This window comes from Pristis pectinata, chromosome 11 (genome assembly GCF_009764475.1).
Source record: "Pristis pectinata isolate sPriPec2 chromosome 11, sPriPec2.1.pri, whole genome shotgun sequence".
In the NCBI taxonomy this organism is placed as follows: domain Eukaryota; kingdom Metazoa; phylum Chordata; class Chondrichthyes; order Rhinopristiformes; family Pristidae; genus Pristis; species Pristis pectinata.
This window is the reverse complement of record NC_067415.1, coordinates 30,854,353-30,874,293: the sequence shown is the minus strand read 5'-3', so window position 1 is coordinate 30,874,293 and position 19,941 is coordinate 30,854,353. Positions and strand designations below refer to the sequence as shown.

General features: G+C 38.3%; 1 protein-coding gene across 2 annotated transcripts in view; it reads right to left on the bottom strand.

The window, feature by feature from the left end:
- Positions 1–2,396: 2,396 nt before the first annotated feature.
- The window catches only part of lats2 (large tumor suppressor kinase 2), a 64,435-nt gene continuing 46,890 nt past the window's right edge, over positions 2,397–19,941 (bottom strand). For both annotated transcript variants that reach the window (XM_052026480.1, XM_052026481.1), the window contains 4 exons: positions 17,967–18,549; positions 9,706–9,888; positions 6,920–7,026; positions 2,397–5,662 (listed from right to left, as the gene is read on the bottom strand). In XM_052026480.1, the coding sequence (XP_051882440.1) occupies positions 5,165–5,662; positions 6,920–7,026; positions 9,706–9,888; positions 17,967–18,549 (1,371 nt within the window). In that variant the 3' untranslated portion in view covers positions 2,397–5,164. The remainder of the gene's footprint in view (positions 5,663–6,919; positions 7,027–9,705; positions 9,889–17,966; positions 18,550–19,941) is intronic.

Below are 19,941 nucleotides of genomic sequence, written 5' to 3'. Positions count from 1 at the left end.
CACTTTTCAAGTTTCCAGCAGGTGTCACTAGATAGTAATGAGTATCCCTAATTAATTTTCTCTCTGGTGTGCTGAAGTCAAATGTAGTCTTCCTGATGGCACCTTTTCTGTGATTGACTGCCTGTGCAGACCAGAGACCAAACTTGGATCATTCCAGCTCTGGTGTCATATTCTGCATTTAATGACCTATCACAGAAGATAAAATTGTGAACATTGAATGTAATAAAGCAGGTGTTAATAGTGTAATTTAATCTAATAGTCATCCGTGTTATTGTCCAGGCACATCTTTTCAGAAGGAGGAACAAATATTATCAGGTTCTTTCCAGACCAAGATATTTATATAATAGATATTGTGGTCATTTATATAGCAAAATATTGTGGCCAGTTAGAAGAGTTGGTTACCCATCTGTTCTCTTGGTCATCAATAAATTACTTCCAATTTTTTTTTCCAGCTTTAGGGCATGAAGTGTGCAGTTGCAATAGGACATTTAAATGTATGTGGGAGCCATGATTAAACAGTTAAAGGTGATACAAAAATTGCTTTTATCATAAGGAAGAAGGCTACAACCAGGTGGACAGAAAAATAGCAAACAGAATTCATTCAAGAGTTAGTGCATTTAGGAGTGGGTGGGGAGAAACAATACAATGGAACAGACAATAAGTGATATATAAAAAAAACAAGTTTAGAGGAACAGGGACCTTGGAATGCATATCCATAAATTCCTGAAGGTAGCAATACAGTAAATATGGTAAGGAGATATTTACAGTATTTTCATTCATTAGCTGAAGTGTGGAATGTAGAGAAACAAAGTCATAGCAGATATAAAGCTATCTGGGAAACAGCTAGACAATAATGCAGACAATTTTAGTTACCACATGATCAGAAGCAGGAAATAACACTAGAGTTGCTGAGGAAATATAAGGATGTTGCCAGGGTTAGAGAAATTTGGATTTGAGGAATGGCTGGAGTTATTTTCTTTAGAAGTGGAAGCAAAGGGAAATTCAACATGTGGGACCAAAATAGAATAGATCTTTTCTCCACTGTTGAAACGTCAAAAACCAAAGGCAATGATTCCAAGAAATTTATAGAAGGACTAGAGAGAAGCTAAGGAATTTTTTTAAACCCAAAGGGCAATGGGACTCCAGCACTCATTATAGAGCACTCATGATAGAGAAAAATCCTAACTGCATTTAAAATGTATTTGTATTGACATTTAAAGTGTTATAAATTAAAATGCTACCTACCATGACATTTAAAGTGAGATTAGCCTGGATTGTTTTTAAAATTCCGTTTTGGACACAATGGGCGGCTTCTGTGCCATAAATACCTTTGATTAAATGCAATGATCACAGATCCTGTAGTGGATTTTTGACCCCCAAATTACTTAACTCATTTACAAATTGTCACAAGGGCACAGAAAACAATTTTTTTTTACTTTTGTGATTTTGTGAAAACAAGGATCCAAAATGCACCCATTTTACACTAATAAATAGTTGTATTTGAATTCCTGAGGAATAAACTTAACACATGGATGTGTTATAAATGACAACATTGTAAAATCAATAATACTGGATATTCAAGAGACTGTCATGGAACTCAAAAAGTACAATAATTCTCATGTTCAAAATATTCCTTTTATACACAAATGTAAACAAGTACTTACAAAAGAGATAACATTTTGATATGGTCTAATGAATACCATAGACTCTTTATTTTAGAAAAGGTTGTGTTCTATGAGGATTACAATGACATTTACTAATTGCATCTCCATATTGCATAGATACTCCAAGTTTTTCCAAAAGAACAGAACTTGATACATATGTCTTATGTATTGTAATAATTATGCATGTAATTAAGCTAAATTGTAACTAGTTTTCCAGATCATATCTGGGCATACTTCCGGACAAATGAAATCAGAATTATCTATCAGCATTCAACCTCATTGAATTTTAATTTGACACAGAATGTTTTCTGGATAATGAATCTCTTTGTTCCTCTTGCTGTTCCTTTTCTCCTATTTATCCAATGTACATATCACCAAAGAAAATCCTATTGTAGATCTTGATCTCCTATTTGCAGCCATTTCCTTAGTGCTCCTTTACAAAATATAATCCAATTTTACCTTCAAATTTCTAATGAATAACACCAGTATTACCTTCTTTAACACAAAACAAGAGAGTAATCTTGTGTCATACTTGTGTCATACAAGTATGAAATGTAACAGGTTTAAATCTTGGTATATGCTGATTTCAGCTGTGGCAGCAAGGGGTACTACAATTGGCTGTGTGAGTTTGCTCAGGTAGTTAGAGATCCATCTACTCCTGTTCATGTGAGAAGCGATGCATTAGGATGCTAGAAAAAACAGCTGTGCCATCAGCTTCCAAATGGTAAACCATCTTTCAGGTAGTTAGAGATCCATCTACTCCTGTTCATGTGAGAAGCGATGCATTAGGATGCTAGAAAAAACAGCTGTGCCATCAGCTTCCAAATGGTAAACCATCTTTCAGGCTCTCACTTAAAAGTCACCCTTTGGGTAACGTGATGCAACATCAACAGCACCTGCAGAATAATATTTAAACATTGGCCAACGTTATCTGAAGAAGGTAGAAATGAGTATAAAAACTGGAGAAAGAAAAAAATTAGTCTCCAGGAAATAAAATGACAAGGAGATCCAAACCGAATGTAATCTTGCAGACTAAATACCCAAGAAGATTTTCAAATGTAGTTGATGTTTTAGAAGAAATTTAGACAAATAATGCAACTAAATTCCAGGTCAATCATTTATGAATTGCTGAACAATATTTACAACAAACTTACCAGATGTACTTCTACGACCATTACCTTAGCAACTGTTTTGTCTTCAATCAAAACTAAACTGTTACATTGGCTTGTGAACAGTTGCTATCTTTGATTTTTACCTTTGCAAAATAGAGGAGATTTATCCAAGGCCTAAAAAAAATCCATCTGTAGTAAGACTACTAGGATAGAGCCTGGCCACCTAATCTGAACCTAACAGGACCTGACTCTGTCAGATTTAGATGTATATAGTGCTAAAATATTCCATTTCAGAGCAGGTCAGATCAGATTCTGCTGAACCAGCCCAGCTCAATACTTTACCCAAGTCAGGATAATATGTTTAGTACTATCAGGTATCTTTTGTGCTTGATCAAAAGCAATATTTGTGCAGCATAAAAAGTCTTCTTTTTCCATTTTTCTCAGTCAGTTTGGGTCAGATGTGGAAAAAACTGTAAATACTCAGGTTTGCGTCAGGTTCAGAATTGGCTGTGGTCAAGTAGGGTTTTAACTTTGTGTTGTTTCCACTTTGATATTTGCCCTAGTGTGTAGGGGTCTACACTGTAAGACACAGGTAGAAGTGGAAACAACAAAATATACGTTTTCACAATTGGGTGGATGTTGGAAAAAAATCATAAAAGATTTGTGTACTTTCACCACAGTGAATGACAATATGAACTTAATCAATTATTATCTGTAGAGCTTGACTGAGAAGATGTTGATGATGTATAAAAGCATCATATTGTTATGTATTTAACCTCCATTAAAAGTTTTGTGTACAGCTGACTGTTTGGCCAAAAAGTATTAAAAACTTTGTTAGCATTATTGTTGGTGAACTGTATGTAAATTTATGTTCCAACGAGCTAACAGAGCCCAACCAGTGTACAGCCATATTCTGGCATTTTATTTTCATATATTGAGCCACATCAACAACTTCAGGTGAGACTGAATAATGAAAGTGCAACTGAAACTAAGATTAATGGACAAAAATTCCAGTCTCATACTTCAGTCTAATTTGTACTCCTTTAACAAAAGTATGTACACATTCTATTATTACTTGATTATGTTCAAATGAATTTTTGATAGGAGTAATCATAAACTTTACAATGCAAGATAAAGTTGACAATTTTGATATTTACCAATATAACAAAAATGGATTAAGTGCAGCTGAAAAAACACTAACTGTTTTGGTGGACATAATTGTACGTCTAAGGAAAAACTTACCTTTTATAAATAATTATATCATTTGTACATCTCTGCTGCTTGCAACTTTGTGAAACAGTAACCGATAGAAATAGTACCTTGTCAATAATTTTACATTCAGACAATATTTATTTCTGGACCATAGTCGTCATTTCACATTAACTGAAACAGAAACATTCTGTGTCCATATCATTTTTGTAAAAAGGCTTAAGTGGCACTCTGTAATATATTTTAAGGTTTTATGCTGTAAGGAAAAAACCATAAGAGGTGGAGAACATGTAAAAGGCTTGATTAAACAGTATTAAAGAGACAGTTACAAGGAGCTTGTTTTTTTTAATTGTAATGAACTGATTCACACAGGACCTGCCCGTGTTTTACACATATTTCCTAAACTAGTTTAACCCAAAAGATGTAATTAATATTCATACTTCAGTTGCACACCAAGGCATATCATAAAGCATTATCCACTCATCAACTCACTATCACATTTTATATTGAAAAATACTTTGAATATATCATAAAAGATTGAAAGCAGCATTGGTGTTATCCGGACACAAGAGACTGTAGATGCTGTAAGCTGGAGCAAAAAACAAACTGCTGGAGGCACTCAGCGGGCTAAGAAGCATCAGTGTAGGGAAAGGATTTGTCAAAATTTCAGGTTGAGACCCTTTATCATTTGAGAATTCCTTTCTTTTCACAGGTGCTGCTGGGCTTGTTAAATTCCTCCTCCAAGTTTTTTGGTGTTATCCAATTTGCTCTAGACCTTTCAATATAGATTATAAAATTAACAAAGTGTTTATTATTGTATTAAGATATTAATGACAGTATATATAAAACATTGATTTACATATTATTGCACTTAACCATTTTTCAAAACTTTTCAGCTTTCTGTATATATTTGAAATCCTGTCTATATATTCTAGATCTATCCAGAGTTTATTCTCTATTATCTAGTTCTATTTTCTGCTATAAAATTAGTGTTGATACTAAATATAACATTTTTTTAAATATTTAGCAGCAGGAGCCAATCATCCCTAGAGGGCATAATATGCCACTAAAACAAGGTAAGTGCTATCTGTTTTCAGCCACAGATTTAGGTAAATTTTACTGTTTCAAATTCTGGAACAAAAAAAAATCACAATTAGCAGAAAATGTTACATATTGTCTCTAAACATATACTGGTTGATAGCTTTCACCATGGTTGACAGATTCACTCTGGCCCAAATCTGGCTGACTTTCTTTGGGCTCATTATTTTCTAAGGGTTTTGGATACCGAAAGGGATAACCATGGTCATCAAAGAACCTTCGGAAAGTGAACTCATAAAATGCATGTTCAGGATGCTTGTTACCACCAATGTGACTGGTTAATGTGTCAGAGGTTTTGGTGCTGTCACTGCTGTCGTTCCACGAATTCTCCTCTTCTATTGGATCAAAGTTTGAGGTGTCCATGGGATGGCTAATCTTTGGAACATAGGGTGCTGGCTGTCTGCGGATGTCTTTAGAAAAATCAATGGAAGTAAAGAATGGATGTGCCTTAATTTCGTCTGCTCCATTTCCACCAAGTCTGTCATTGGCTCCACAACAGAGCTTTGTAATGAGATCTATTGCTTCAGAACTAAGTTTTACTTGTGGTGGAATGTACAGTGTACTCTCCCAATTTATTACCTGTAAAAGAAAGTTTAAGAAAGGCAAAGGATTAGCTTGGCATCAAATGTTAATTAATAGCATGGATGAGCTGAAAATAAATTGTTTACTTCTAACACAAAATGCCTTTTTAAGCTTTGTTTCTCAAACACATTTATAGATTTTGGGAACAATCAGAAACAGGAATTATGAAATTCCATTCAGGTGATGGACATAGGAACAGTAGTATTCCATTCAGTCCGTTGAACCTACTCCACAAATCATGATTGTTCTCTGTCCTTACTCTGTGTACCTGGCTTTGCCCCATTTCATTAAAACCTTTGGGTTTACAAAAACCTATTAACCTTAGACTTAACATTAACAATTAACCCAGTATCAATTGCCATTTGCAAAAGAGCTTTCCAAACTTATACTTTGCAAGTGACAGTATTTTCTAACCATACTTCTAGAATCCCAGTTCTAGTTTTTCCAACAATGTTCCCTGCTTCTATACTTCCCAATCAGCAGAAGTAATTTCTCTCCATCTCCCCTTAATGTCTTGAAAAAATTTGATCAAATCACCCTTAATTTTCTAAATTCTAAGGAACACAACTGTGATTTATGTGATAAAGTTGTTGTAGCACATTTAAATTGTAGAACTGCATTCCCTTCAAAGAAATATGCTTCCTGAGACGTGGTGCCCAGTATGGTTACTGCTCCTCCAGGTGCAGTCTAACCAGAGCTTTGGGTGGTTGCAGTAACTGTACTTGGGTTCTGTAGATATAAACTTGTGAGAATAGCTGAACCAATACCGATGATAGATTGAGCCAGGCATCATCCTGACCAGTCTAATAAGTGCTGAATTCACCTCTGGTGTGAAGCTTCCCTAACTTAAGGTTCCCATATCCCAAACAATCTATTTTGGGGATCAATAAAATCACCTAAAACAACGCCCTACGTTATTAGACCTGCCATGCACTCAGACGCATTATACCCAGACCTATAATCAACAAGCCAGGAATCACACAACCCTGTAGGTCTAAAAATTCAAAATGCTGATTCAAAATTGCAATTGACTCTCAGATATTGCAAAATTATCTGCTGGCAATGGATTCTTGTGTAAACATGTTAGAGAAAAAGGTACTATTCAAAATACTCATCTTAACAGGCTAACCACACAGTACCCCAAGTAGATATCTTACTAAATCTGTACTAATGAATCATTCACCATTTGACTCATATTATTACTGCACAGGGAATAATTTTTAGAAGTTAATAATTTATCACTCTAATACTTACCTTAATTTGAGTTTCTGCAGGTGTTGGAGCAAGAAAAGGAGGCTGCCCCACTAACATCTCAAAGAGTATAACTCCTACGCTCCACCAGTCACAAAGTTGTGTGTATCCTGAAAGAGAGTAATCATTGCATAAGTTAATTCTCAAATACAAGTGAAAACCTAAAAATGATCACTGAGATTGAAATGAAGCAATTAATATTTTTGGATCAAATATACCCAAATTGACATAGGACTAAATGCAATGTTTTTTTGGACAGTAAATTCTATGTAGAATTTGTCACAAACCAAAATACATATACAGATAACAATGATTATATTCATTTATTTTCTTACAGTTTACCTCGTCCCAATTACATTTCTTTGCACAAAGGATTAAAAAAAAATGAAATATGGCCCTTATATGGTCTTGGATGCCCCAAGCAGTTAATTCAATCATCAGAAATATTGAAAATAGATTTGTTTCTTAGCCTCTAGATCAGGAAACAAAATGTGATTAAGGAAAAATATTATTTTAATGTTGCAACATGCCAATTTAGAAATATATCACCAGTCCTTCATTGCTACAGTATTAGAATACTTAAATATTTCAAAGCAACTTTTTAAATTAATTCACTAAAGTGTTTCACTTTGTACACAAAAGGTAACTTTCATTCTGAAATAAAACCAGAAAATGCTATACTTAGCAGGTCAGTTCTTTTTGCTTTTCATACATTTTATCCTGCTCCAAGAACTCTTCATTTCTCATAGGCCATTTTTTTCTCTTTCTCACTAAGACAATGTACTGACATGTCATGTAACACTGATCAGATTTTATTCAAAGCTGGGAGGAGCTCTCCAACAGTTAATGTGTTAAACATTGATCTAGAAATTCACTGGGGTGTAGAGCGACCCATTGGAGGGTAAGTACATAATGGGACAATAAATGTTTTTTCCTCAGGCACCTGCCACTGCAAAATTCCATCACTTTCACCTGCTGAGGGGTTTTGGAGGAGGGGTGAGAGGAGAAGGAAGGAATGTGGGTGGGGGTGTTGTTGAGGTTGTTTGGGTTCAAGAAACAGGGATCATGCCTTCAAAGGAGATGTGGAGATGACTGAGCCGCCTCAACAAGTAAGTTTTTGACATAAAGTGGATCTACCTGAAGCTTATTTCTAGCAGGGCAGGGTCCCTTTGGGTCATGATAAAGCAAACTTCACATGTTGTTGGATATCATCATGAGTGCTGAGTAACTCTGTACAACAGATGCACATAGGACCCAGAAGGAAAATCACAGACCTCACCAAAAGTGTATTGCACAGTGCATATAAAAATAATTTCTAGGTCATTATATACTAGTTCATAAGACTGCACCTACAATATTATATGCAGTTCTGGAAACTTTCTACTGGAGGTATTTTGCAGGTATGTATAAAGGGTTGTTGCAACAAACTGCCAGTAAGATTAGGAAACTAGAGAATAAATAAGGGACTCTTGTTGAAGAGAAGATAAGTAAACAATATTGAAATAAAATTAATACAAATGTAGAGGATCAGTACAGAATAAATACAGGGATATTATCAACTGAAAAGCTGTAAATTCTTACAATGTACAAAAATTGTATGAGTTTCTTGTTAAGGCAACAGAAAGGGTTGATAAGTGCCACTGGGCATGGTGTTCCAGGATTTAAATCCTATGGCAATACTGTATATTTAAAGTCAGGATGTTGCATAATTTGAACCTCCAGGTTGGCAATGCTCTCAGGCACCTGCTGCTCTTGTCCTTTTAGATAGTTGTGGGGCTTGGGAGTAACTTAGAGAAGTAAAGACAATGCATTTTGTAGGTTGCACACAGTACATGTTGAAGCCATAGCACTTTAGTGGTAGAGGAAGTTAATGTAAAATAAAAGGTAGATTTCCAGCATTTGCAGTTTTTTTATTTTTACTTACTTGAGGGAGTGAATGTATAAGGCCAATGAAGTGGGTTGCACCCTTGTTTCACACATGAAACCATCTAATACGTATCTAATCCCATCAAACTCCTCCATGAGTTTTAAAGAAGTCAGTTTTCTTTTTTAGAAAAATATCCGAGAAGCTTTTGGGAAAAGAAATTACACATTCCAAAAGGCAGTTAGTTCTTTTTTTAAACTGGTAGGATGGGCCTTGATTTACTCCTTCAGGACAGGTGAAGCACAAGAGATTGGAAGAAATTGATATAAATTGCAAATTTAAAATAAAAAAACATGTATTTTGCATGCTGAGGTTATATTGGGGCTGAAATTCTTAAGCAATGCAATCCTTCAGTAATACACTTGTGAATGAATTCCATTGGTGTACCCATTAAAATGGGGCAAAAAGATATGAGACATTGACAATTTGGGGCATAACTGCAGTGCACATCTTGCCAAAGAGGCCTGACTCATGAGCAAGGATTTGCTGAAATAAGACAAGGATGCTTCCCTCTATATGAAAAGGCCTCTTTTCAAAAAAAAACAGTAGTGGTCTTGATAACTGACGATGCTGCATCACCTCCCCTGAAACTGCACAGAGCTACAGATGAATATTAAGCAAAAGAATTCCTGGCCCAGGGAGCTCCCATTCCCAGATCTTAAATCAACGAACTTCCAGGAGCAGCTGGGGCTTTACCTCAGAAGTGGCTAAGGCCAGGATTATTCTAGTGGGGTTTGTGGCCATTCTAATGGGTGCCTGCCAAAGATTGGGTACAGTCAATCAGAACAGCTCAGGAAATTCTCCCCAAAGATGCTATTTTTTTTTCCAAAATACACCAACACCAAACAAGACTTAGGATACTAACCTTTTCGTACTAGAACCTCAGGAGCAATGTAGTTTGGAGTTCCGACCAATGAGTGGGCCAGGCATCTTTGGTGCTGTCGGGCAGCCCTCTGTTCAAGGGTTTTTAATCTGTCGCCACACTTACAGTCAGACAAATCTCCCCAAAGATCACTTGGCTCCATGCTGTCCTGTCTGGCGTGGCTCCCTTTTATAGATTGGAAAACAAAACAGATGAAACCAAAACCATGATTACTTTTTTCAAGAAAGGAAAATATTTAGCTTTTAGAATCACAGATTGGTACAGTGCAGAAACAGACCCTTTGGCCCACCAACTCCACTGAGCATCAAGCATCCATTTACACCAAACCTACACTCATCCCCTAGAAGAAACCCATGCATGCAAACTCCATAAAGTTAGACCCAGAGATCAGGACTGAACCCAGGTTGCTGGCATCTTGAGGCAGCAACAATAATAGCTGTGTCACTGTGACTGCCCTATTGACATTTTACTAACTTTAGTCTACTGGCCAGAAATTCATCCTCAGCAGCAACACATGCAGAATATAACAACAGAACATTGGAATCAAATTTCAGAAGAAGAGTACAAGTATTTCAGAAGCAGATTACAATGCACAACCCCTACTATGCTTTTGCTTCCAAAATGGACAATTTCACATTTTCTTGCATTGTACTCCACTTGCTAGATTTTTGCCCACCCACTTAGCCTCCTTTTGTCCTCTTCACACACTATTTTCATCTTTATGCCATCAGCACATTTAGCAACCACACTTAAGTGCCTTCATCCAATTCTTTTATAATGACGTGAATCGAGACCCTGGCAAAAATCCCTGTGGGACTGCACTCTTTACATCTTACCAATCAGAAAAAAAGTCCTATTTATATTCAACTGTATTTCATAATAGTTAGTCAATCACTTACCGATGAGAACGTGTTACCAATAGGAACACAGAAATCAGAAGTAGGAATAGATCACTTGCTGATTGCCCATGACACAGGCCTGAAGTTCCTGGTGTCTTAGGAGAGACATGGCTGGAGTGCCATGAAATTATGAAAGACTCAAGTTTCAACTGGTAAGATTAGGCCACACATGCACAAGCATACTGTACCTCATGCCAAACCAGCAGCAGCACAAAGCTCAGGTTCTACAATCAGCTCAGTCATGACCTTTCGATGCATTGCAGTTTGGTGATGGGGCTTCCATTTATACTCGATATAAAGGAGAGGGGTGACAGTGCTGTTCAACAAAGCTCAAGGACTATCCCCTTATTTTTCCAACTAGGCGTTTCACAGCTTTCCAGACTTAACAATGAATTCAACAATTTCCATTTATAACCAGTCTTTCCAGTTTGCATCAGACAAGTCAGCTTGTCTCCAGACAAGTCAGCTCCAATTAACACATATTCAGCTCCTTCTTTCAGCTGACTGCACTACCAAAACTTGAGTCATTCAGTCTCTCTTAATATTCCCTTTGTCCTCTTCACCACCCTTTCTCTGCCTCTTAAAATATGTTTGATTTCTAACTTTTCCTGATTCTAATGAAGTAATTGACCTGAAATGTTAGCTGTGTTTCTCTCACCACAGGTGCTGCCAGTCCTGCTGGGTACTTGCAGCATTCTGTGCATTTACTTGAGCTTCAGGAGAAGACCACAAGTAACGTAATCTTCCAAAATGTGATTAATTGCTGGAAACTGTCCAGGTCAGGAATGGGTCAGATGTAATGCAGAATTTATTTACACATTGGTCTAATGACTTGCTTCAAATTAGCTGCTCCAGAAGCATTAAAAAGTAGCAAATGCAGGAGGTGGAAAAACAAGTCTGGAAGTATTCATATATTCTACAGAAGAGTCACTGATAACTAATTTATCTTTACCTTCCACATACTGATTGACCTCTGCACTTATAACATTTTCAGCTGGTCTACAGATCCTAGAATAGAGGTTCATAACCAGTTGGATCAAAGGCCTGTGGTTAATAGTTGGTGAGTCGGGTGATTGGAGGCCTTAAGACCATTGACATTGGAAGTGGACGAGGGTGATAGGCAGAAATAATTAGGAAAGTATGAAAAGGAGAATGTACCTGGAAGACAATAGAGGTCTTGGATGCCCAGCAGCACATAAGATTCAATCAGGCCCAATATCAGAGATGGATCAATATCCTTGCAGGGAAATTTGCCAGTGCTACACTGAAGGGTTTAAACTAGATTGGCAAGGGGTGGGACTCTGAGCAAGAGCAAGTCATGGGATAAAGCAGTAGCCAGCAAGAGCAAGTTCAGTAATCAAGATAGCCATGGGACCAGTAAAGTGAGGGAAAGGAATACTCAATTAAACTGCATTTATTTCACTGAACGAGGTTAGAGTGTGGATTGGCTTCGCGGACTGGGATATTATAGCTATAACAGAAACATGGCTGAGAGAAGGGCAGGACTGACGGCTCACTATTTCAGGATACCGATGCTACAGGCATGAAGAGGTACAGGTAAGCGAGGAGGGGGTGTTGCCTTTTTGATAAGGGAGGATGTAACATCAGTGCTTAGAGGTGATATTCTTGGGGGATCATCCAGTGAGGCCATGTGAGTAGAACTCAGAAACAAGAAGGGGAGGGTCACTCTAGTGAGGCTGTATTATAGACCCCCCAGTAGTCAGCGGGAACTTGAAGAGCAGGTGTATAGAGAAATTGCTCATAGTTATAAGAACAATAGGGAGGTATTAGTGAGAGATTTTAATTTCCCTGGTATTGACTGGGCTACCTAGTGTTAAGGTCTAGATGGGGTGGAATTTGTGAAATGCGTCCAGGAAAATTTCCTGAGTTAATACATAGAGGACGCTACTTGAGAGGGTGCAATACCGGACCTCTTCTTAGGGAACAAGGCACGGCATGTAACTGAAGTAGTAGTCAGGAAGCACTTTTGCTCTAGTGACCATAATTCTATTACTTTCAAGATAGTGATGAAAAAGGATAGGACATGTTCACAAGTTAGTGTCCTAAACTGGAGCAGGGCTAATTTTGGGGGAATTAGGCAGGATCTAGCAGAGATCGATTGGGTGAGCTTGTTTGAAGAGAAAAAAATTAAAAGGAAGTGGGAGGCTTTTAAGAGTGTGATATCATGAGTCCAGGAGCAGCATGTTCCTGTTAGGGTGAAGGGTAAACCTGGCTGATGAGAGAGATTGAGGCTCTGGTCTAGAAAAAGGAAGCATACATTGGATTTAGGCGGTCGGGGACGAGTGAATCCCTTGATGACTATAAAAAGATTAAGAATACTCTTAAGAGGGAAATCAGGAGGGCAAAGAGAGAGTATGAGATGGATCTGGCAGGTAAGGTTAAGGAAAATCCCAAGAGGTTCTATAGCTATATTTAAAGTAAAAGGGTGGCTAGGGAGAGAGTAGGTTCCTTTAGAGATCGGCAGGGCCATGTAAGGCTCAAGCCACAGGAGATGGATGGGATGTTTAACAACTATTTCTCCTTGATGTTTACTGAGAAAATCACGGTTGCTCAAGAGATAAGGAAAACAAATGGAGATGTTTTGGAGGAAATTCATATTACGGGGGAGGAGGTATTTGCAGTCTTACAGTACATTAAGGTGAATAAATCCCCAGGGCCTGACCAAGTGCATCCTCGGAATTTGTGGGAGACTAGAGAAGAAAGTGTGGGGGCCCTTGCGGAGATATTTGCTTCATCATTAGCCACTGGTGAAGTTCCAAAAGACTCAAAGGTGGCTAACATAGTTCTGTTGTTTAAGAAGGGTAGCAAGGACAAGCCAGGGAAATACAGGCCGGTCAGCCTGACATCAGGCAGCAGGATGGTGTAGCGGTTGGCGTAATACTATTACAGCGCCAGCGACCTGGGTTCAATTCCTGCCACTGTCTGTAAGGAGTTTGTATGTTTTCCCTCTGTCTGCATGGGTTTCCTCCGGGTGCTCCGGTTTCCTCCCACATTCCAAAGACGTACAGGTTAAGAGTTGTGGGCATACTATGTTGGCGCTGGAAGAGTGGCGACACTTGTGGGCTGCCCCCCGCACATTCTCAGTAACAAAAAAAGATGCATTTCACTGTGTGTTTCAATGAACATGTAACTAATAAAGATATCAGTGGTAGGGAAGTTACTGGAGGGAATTCTGAGAGACAGGATCTACCAGCATTTGGATAGAGAGAGTCTGATTAGGAGGTGTCAGCATGGCTTTCTGCATGGAAAGTCATGCTTGACAAATCTTTTGGATTGAAGAGGTAACCAAAAAGATAGATGAGGGTAGGGCAGTGGATGTTGTCTATCTGGACTTCAACAAGATCCCACGTGGTAGGCTGGTCTGGAAGGTTAGGTCCCATGGAATCCAGGGAGACCTAGTTAGGTGGATTTAAAATTGGCTTGGAGGTAGAAAGCAGAGGGTGGTGGTTGAAGGTTGTTTCTTGGAATGGAGGCTGGTGACTGGTGGTGTGCCACAGGGGTTGGTGTTGGGACCCTTGTTATTCATTATTTATATAAATGATTTGGATGCGAATGCACAAGGCTTGATCAGTAAGCAGATGACACAAAATTAGGTGGTGTTGTTGATAGTGAAGAAGGTTATCATAGATTACAGGGGAATCAATGAATAGATCACCAAACCATGTTATTCCCTTCATTTTCCATAAAGAAAAAAGCTAAATCAATTCTGGATGGTTGAAAGAAAAAATTGGATTGGATAGGACTTGATAAAATGAATTTATTCAATCCAAAAAATTTACGAAATTGAAACCATATTCGTATTGTATGTTTAATTATTGGGTTAATCATTTGTTTACTCAATTTAGTAAGTGCAAAAGGGAGTGAGGCTCCTAAAATAGAAGCTAATGAAAATCCTTGCGCAGACTCATACTCAAGATATGCCCATTGGGGACATTGAATTACATCTAAATCTTGTGTCCAAAAAATTAAATATCTAATATTAATTGCCCAATAGTAAAATCTAAAGTTGGGCAAAGCCATACTGCCATCTTTTTTTAATTTTTGTAAATATTTCTTACTTAACCTTGGGTTTTTATTCTGCCATATATATGAAAGAATTTTAGAATCAATAGTATCGAAAAAGGATTTCGAGATGAAGGTTGGAACCGCCTGAAATAAATACAAAAATTTTGGTAAAATATTCATTAATTCAACCAATCAATGATAGAGACAATGGGGACCATTTAGTAAACAGTTGTTTAACATGATCGATTAAGGCTGCACTTGGAGCACTGTGTACAGTTTTGGTCACCCTGTTATCGGAAAAACATGGTTAAACTGGAAAGAGTGCAGAAAAGATTTATGAAGATGTTGCCAGGACTAGAGGGCCTCAGTTACAGGGAGAGGTTGGCCAGGCTGGGTCTTTATTCCTTGGAAAGTAGGAGAATGAGGGGCGACCTTATGGAAATATTTAAAATTATGAGAGGCATAGATAAAGTGGATAGTAACAGTCTTTTCCCCAGGGTAGGGGAGTTCAAAACTAGGGGGCATAGATTTAGGGTGAGAGAGGAAAGATTTAAAAGGGGCCTGAGGGGCAACATTTACACGCAGAGTGTGGTGAGTATATGGAAGAGCTGCCAGAGGAAGTGGTTGAGGCAGGTACAATAGTATAATTTTAGCACTTAGATAGGTACATGGAGGGGCAGGGCTTAGAGGGATATGGGCTGAACGCTGGGACCAGCTGGGTGGGCACTATGGTCGGCATGGACTGGTCGGGTCAAAGGACCTGTATCCGTGCTGCATTGCTCTATGACTCTAAGTTCACTGTGCTGAGAACAAATCTGTTTTTAACCTTCCCTTTTATTCAAAAGAACTACTAAGTTCCCTTAAAGTGGAGTCACAGGTAGACAGGGCAGTGGAGAAGGCTTTTGGCATGCTGGCCTTCATCAGTCAGGGCACTGAATATAGAAGTTGGGAGGTTATGCTGCGATTGTACAAGATGTCGGTGAGGCTGCATTTGGAGCATTGGCGTTTTGGTCACCCTCTTATAGGAAGGACGTGATTAGAATGGAAAGAGTGCAGAAAAGATTTACGAGGATTTTGCCAGGACTCGAGGGACTGAGTTATCCGGAGAGGTTAAACAGGCTGGGCCTTTACTCCTTAGAGCGTAGGAGACTGAGGGTGATCTCAGAGGTATATAAAATCATGAGGGGCATAGATAGGGTGAGCAGTCTTTTTTCCAGGGTTGGAGAAAGAGGACATAGTTTTAAGGTTAGAGGTGAAAGGCTTAATAAAAACCTGAGAGGCAACTTTTTTTTTTACACAGCAGGTGGTAGATATATGGAACCAGCTGCCAGAGGAAGTGGTTGAGGCAGGTACATTAGGTACATTTAAGAACTATGTGGACAGGTATATGGATGACAAGAGTTTAGAGGGATATGGGCTAAGTGCTGGGAAATTGGATTAGCTTGAATATACATCTTAGTCAGCATGGACAAATATGGACCAAAGGGCCTTTTTCCGTGCTGTACAGCTCTATGACTCTAGGCTCATTTAATGCCAAAGCAGGGTTCAGTCCTCCATTTAAGCCCTGCTTTGGTATTTGAGGTCTGCAAATTATTTTCTGCAAGCCATATCAAAATATGCAATGCACTTGCCATTGCAAATGCAGATGGTGCCTATCCAGTGGCCTCCTTGCATTTCCAGATCACATACATGGAGAATCAAGGAAAAAAAATACCTGAATTAAATGCAATTGAGTTTTTGATAAAAATCAATCATGTAGCAACATGCAATAGAATTTCTTGGCCATAATATTTTGCTAACCTCACTAACTTGATGCCATTCTCATCAATATAAATCTCTTCACAGTTCCGGCAGCTGTTTCATAGCAATCAGAGGTTAAAACCTTTGAAGATTTTTAACCACTAAGAAAAAAGGGCACCCAGGCCAACTATAGTCCCCTAACGTTACTTATACAGTCATACAGTGCAAAATCAGGCCCTTCAGCTCACCACATCTGTACCAGCCATGAAATACCAATCTATACCCATCAGAGTTTCCAACACTTAGTCCCTGGCCTTCTATGCCATGGTGTTTCAAGTGCTCATCTAAATACTTATTAAATGTTGTGAGAGTATCTGTCTCTACCAACCCCTCAGGCAGTGCATTCTAGATTTCAACCACTCTCAGGGTAAAAATCTTCCTCAATCATCCTTTTTGATCTTCTATGCCTCACTTTAAACAAATGGCCTCTGGTTAGATTCCTCCCCCCTCCCCCCCACCCTCAATGTAGCTGGGTTCTAATGAAAAAGAATGTATCTTTTATTCTGTTGTCAAGAATATCAGTCCTCCTGTTACCTGCTTCATAGTACAACAGAGCAGAAATAATTCTTTCTGATAGATCCATTACTCCACTGATTTCCAGTACCTTTAGTATGATATGAGCCCAGAATTACATACAACCAACTCGCATCAATTTTCATATTCACAGAATCTACATGTGTTAATTACATTTGTTTGAGCAATTCATAAACAAGAATCAGCTTCCAGTGTGCCTAAAGAAGAAGCAAACATTTATATAAAAATGAAGAATAGCAGAGGTCCTTTTGCCAACCATTTCCCACAACCAATAAACAAGAAAAGGGCTTGACTTCAACAATCCGAACTTGTGTGTTCTTAATATCATCACTTTTCTCTTTGCTTTTTGGATGAAAGATTTCTCAGCAGTAAATGCTTTTACCTGAAGGATACCCCAGAATGATTAGTGATCTTTTATTTTTCCAAATCTTGATGTTACAGACTTCTCAAAACATTCATAGTGTACCTTTGAAAGCACATGAAATTACTTGCCTAGAAATCTATCCCGTGTTGGTAAGTCATAAACTATGCACCAAACTCTGTCTCTGAAATTTGGAATGAGTACTGTAGAGTACCTTGCACAGACATAACTTAATATTGTGAATACTGCTACCATTCGGGGATGTATTTATAGGTAACTGCACATCTCCTTCCTGGATAACTAAGAACTCATAGAATATAACAATCCAATGATCCATGTCAATATTGTTTTAGCATCAGCCTACAGTAATCTGAATTAAACAAGTCAAACTGCATAGTATTTCTGATCCTTGCTTCAAGCAGCAAGGTTGGAAAGTCCCCCTTTTACAAACTGACAAAGTAATTTAACCAGAGCAAATAAATGAAGCTCCAGGGCAGAAGTTGATATTCTGCTGACAATTCAGGCACAATATTGCCAAGTTTACAAGCTGAAATAAAACACACAAAAAGCACTATTATTAATATTCCAATTAAAATGTTAAAAATTATATTAGCAAGACTTACCTTTCTGATAGTATTTGGAATCATGTGTCCACCTGAACCCAGTACAAAGACCAAAGTCTGTGAGCTTAATGTGTCCATCAAGATCTATTAGGATGTTGTCAGGTTTAATATCCCTGTGAATAAATCCCATTTTGTGGACACTCTCGATGGCTAAAGTCAGTTCTCCAATGTAGAATCTTGCCAGTGACTCTGGAAAAACTCCCATTCGTATTAATAGACTCATCATATCTCCACCAGGGATGTAATCCATCACAAAGTATAAGCTGTCTTTATCTTGGAACGAGTAGTAGAGCTTCACTACCCATTCATTGTCAGCTTCAGCCAGAATGTCTCTTTCTGCTTTCACATGAGCCACTTGATTACGACTCAACACATCTTTTTTCCGTAGAGTTTTCATTGCATACAGAGCATTGGTGTCTACTTTTTGAGCCAGGCAGACCTCCCCAAAAGCACCGACTCCCAGAGTCTTAATCTTTACAAACAGTGATTTGTCCATTTTTGCTCTTTTCAGTCTGTTGTAATTGGATTCTTTCTGATTAAGCATTTTCCTCATCTGTTCTTGTTCTGCCTCGGAGAGTCCTGCCTTTGGAAGTCATATATTATAAATTAAATAAAAATGGGTGAATTGTACTTAGGGGAGAAAAAAAACTTAACTATGCAAAAGAACTGAAAGGCTTCTTGATAGTTCCTCTATTGAAGACTGCAGACAGCTCTCCTGATGGGTCACTGGGTGAGTATGCCAACTAGTAACAATGAAGCAACAAACCAGGAAAAGTTCCAGTTCCATCTCAGATGGAGCCTCAGTACAGTTGCTGCAACTCATTCAGTGTCCCAAGTCAGAGGAAGAAAACGTATCTGCCAAGTTAAGAATCTTAATTGACATCAAGTAATTCTAATGTAAGAAGAGTAATATTTTCAGTTCTTAGAAACAATTCAGATTTAAAAAAATGAGTTTTGACTTTCAACCTGTCAGCAAAGTGTATATTGACAATTGTAAAATGAGCCAGATCTCTGCCCTCTTTACCAACTATGCACATATCCAGCAAGAGAGTGAAGCAATAGGGATTATCAGGTACAAGAAACTCCTGATTGAAACAATTCAACATTTGTATTGCATTACTCTAAGATCCATTAATCTTCGCAACAATTATATGTGAACATTACACAGCATGATTTAACCAGATGAGGTGGGGCTGAGAAAGAAGTGTATTTACCAAAAGTTTCAGAAGGAACTTCCACACAAGTGCCCTATGATTTTCTAGTCATTTCAATACCATTTTTTTTCTGCATCTTACCTGTTTTTGTTGCCAGTGCAGCTACAATAGCAGTGAAAATGTTTTCCCCACCATATTTCCCGAATACCCCTGCCTTTTGAAGGAAGGCGAATAGAGATGCCCGGTAGTACAGGCCACACCAGAAGTACTCTACACCCATCAATATCCTTACACAAGTAGTAGAGGTATTTCTGCACTTATCAGAGCGACAGTGTGGGTTTGATTAGGTCTGGATGCTGTGGCAAGCACTTATCAGAGCGACAGTGTGGGTTTGATTAGGTCTGGATGCTGTGGCAAATTAGACTACAGTAAAGGCTTTGCCAACATCTAGAAATCACGATCAGCTGCCTACCAGCAAAGCTAGTAGCTAACATTCTCCAGGGGCAACTGGAAGCAGCAGAAGCATGTTATATCTTTTTACAGAGTGAGAAATATTCCTGAAGTCATAGATTACGCTCTAGTGCACTTCAGATAATTCCTCCAGAGAAGCACAGACTCGCCTCTGACCCTGGTGCTCTCCAGTGCAGATTAGCCACTTGTTCTGCAGTGGTCTTCAGTTTAAGGTAGATCATATGCAAGCATGCACTACTGCATCACATGACTTAGTATGATACTCAATGCATAAATAACAGTTTGATTCTCATGGGCATCTTTTAAAATTAGATCCATGCAATTCAAATGCAAACTAGCCCACAAAATTT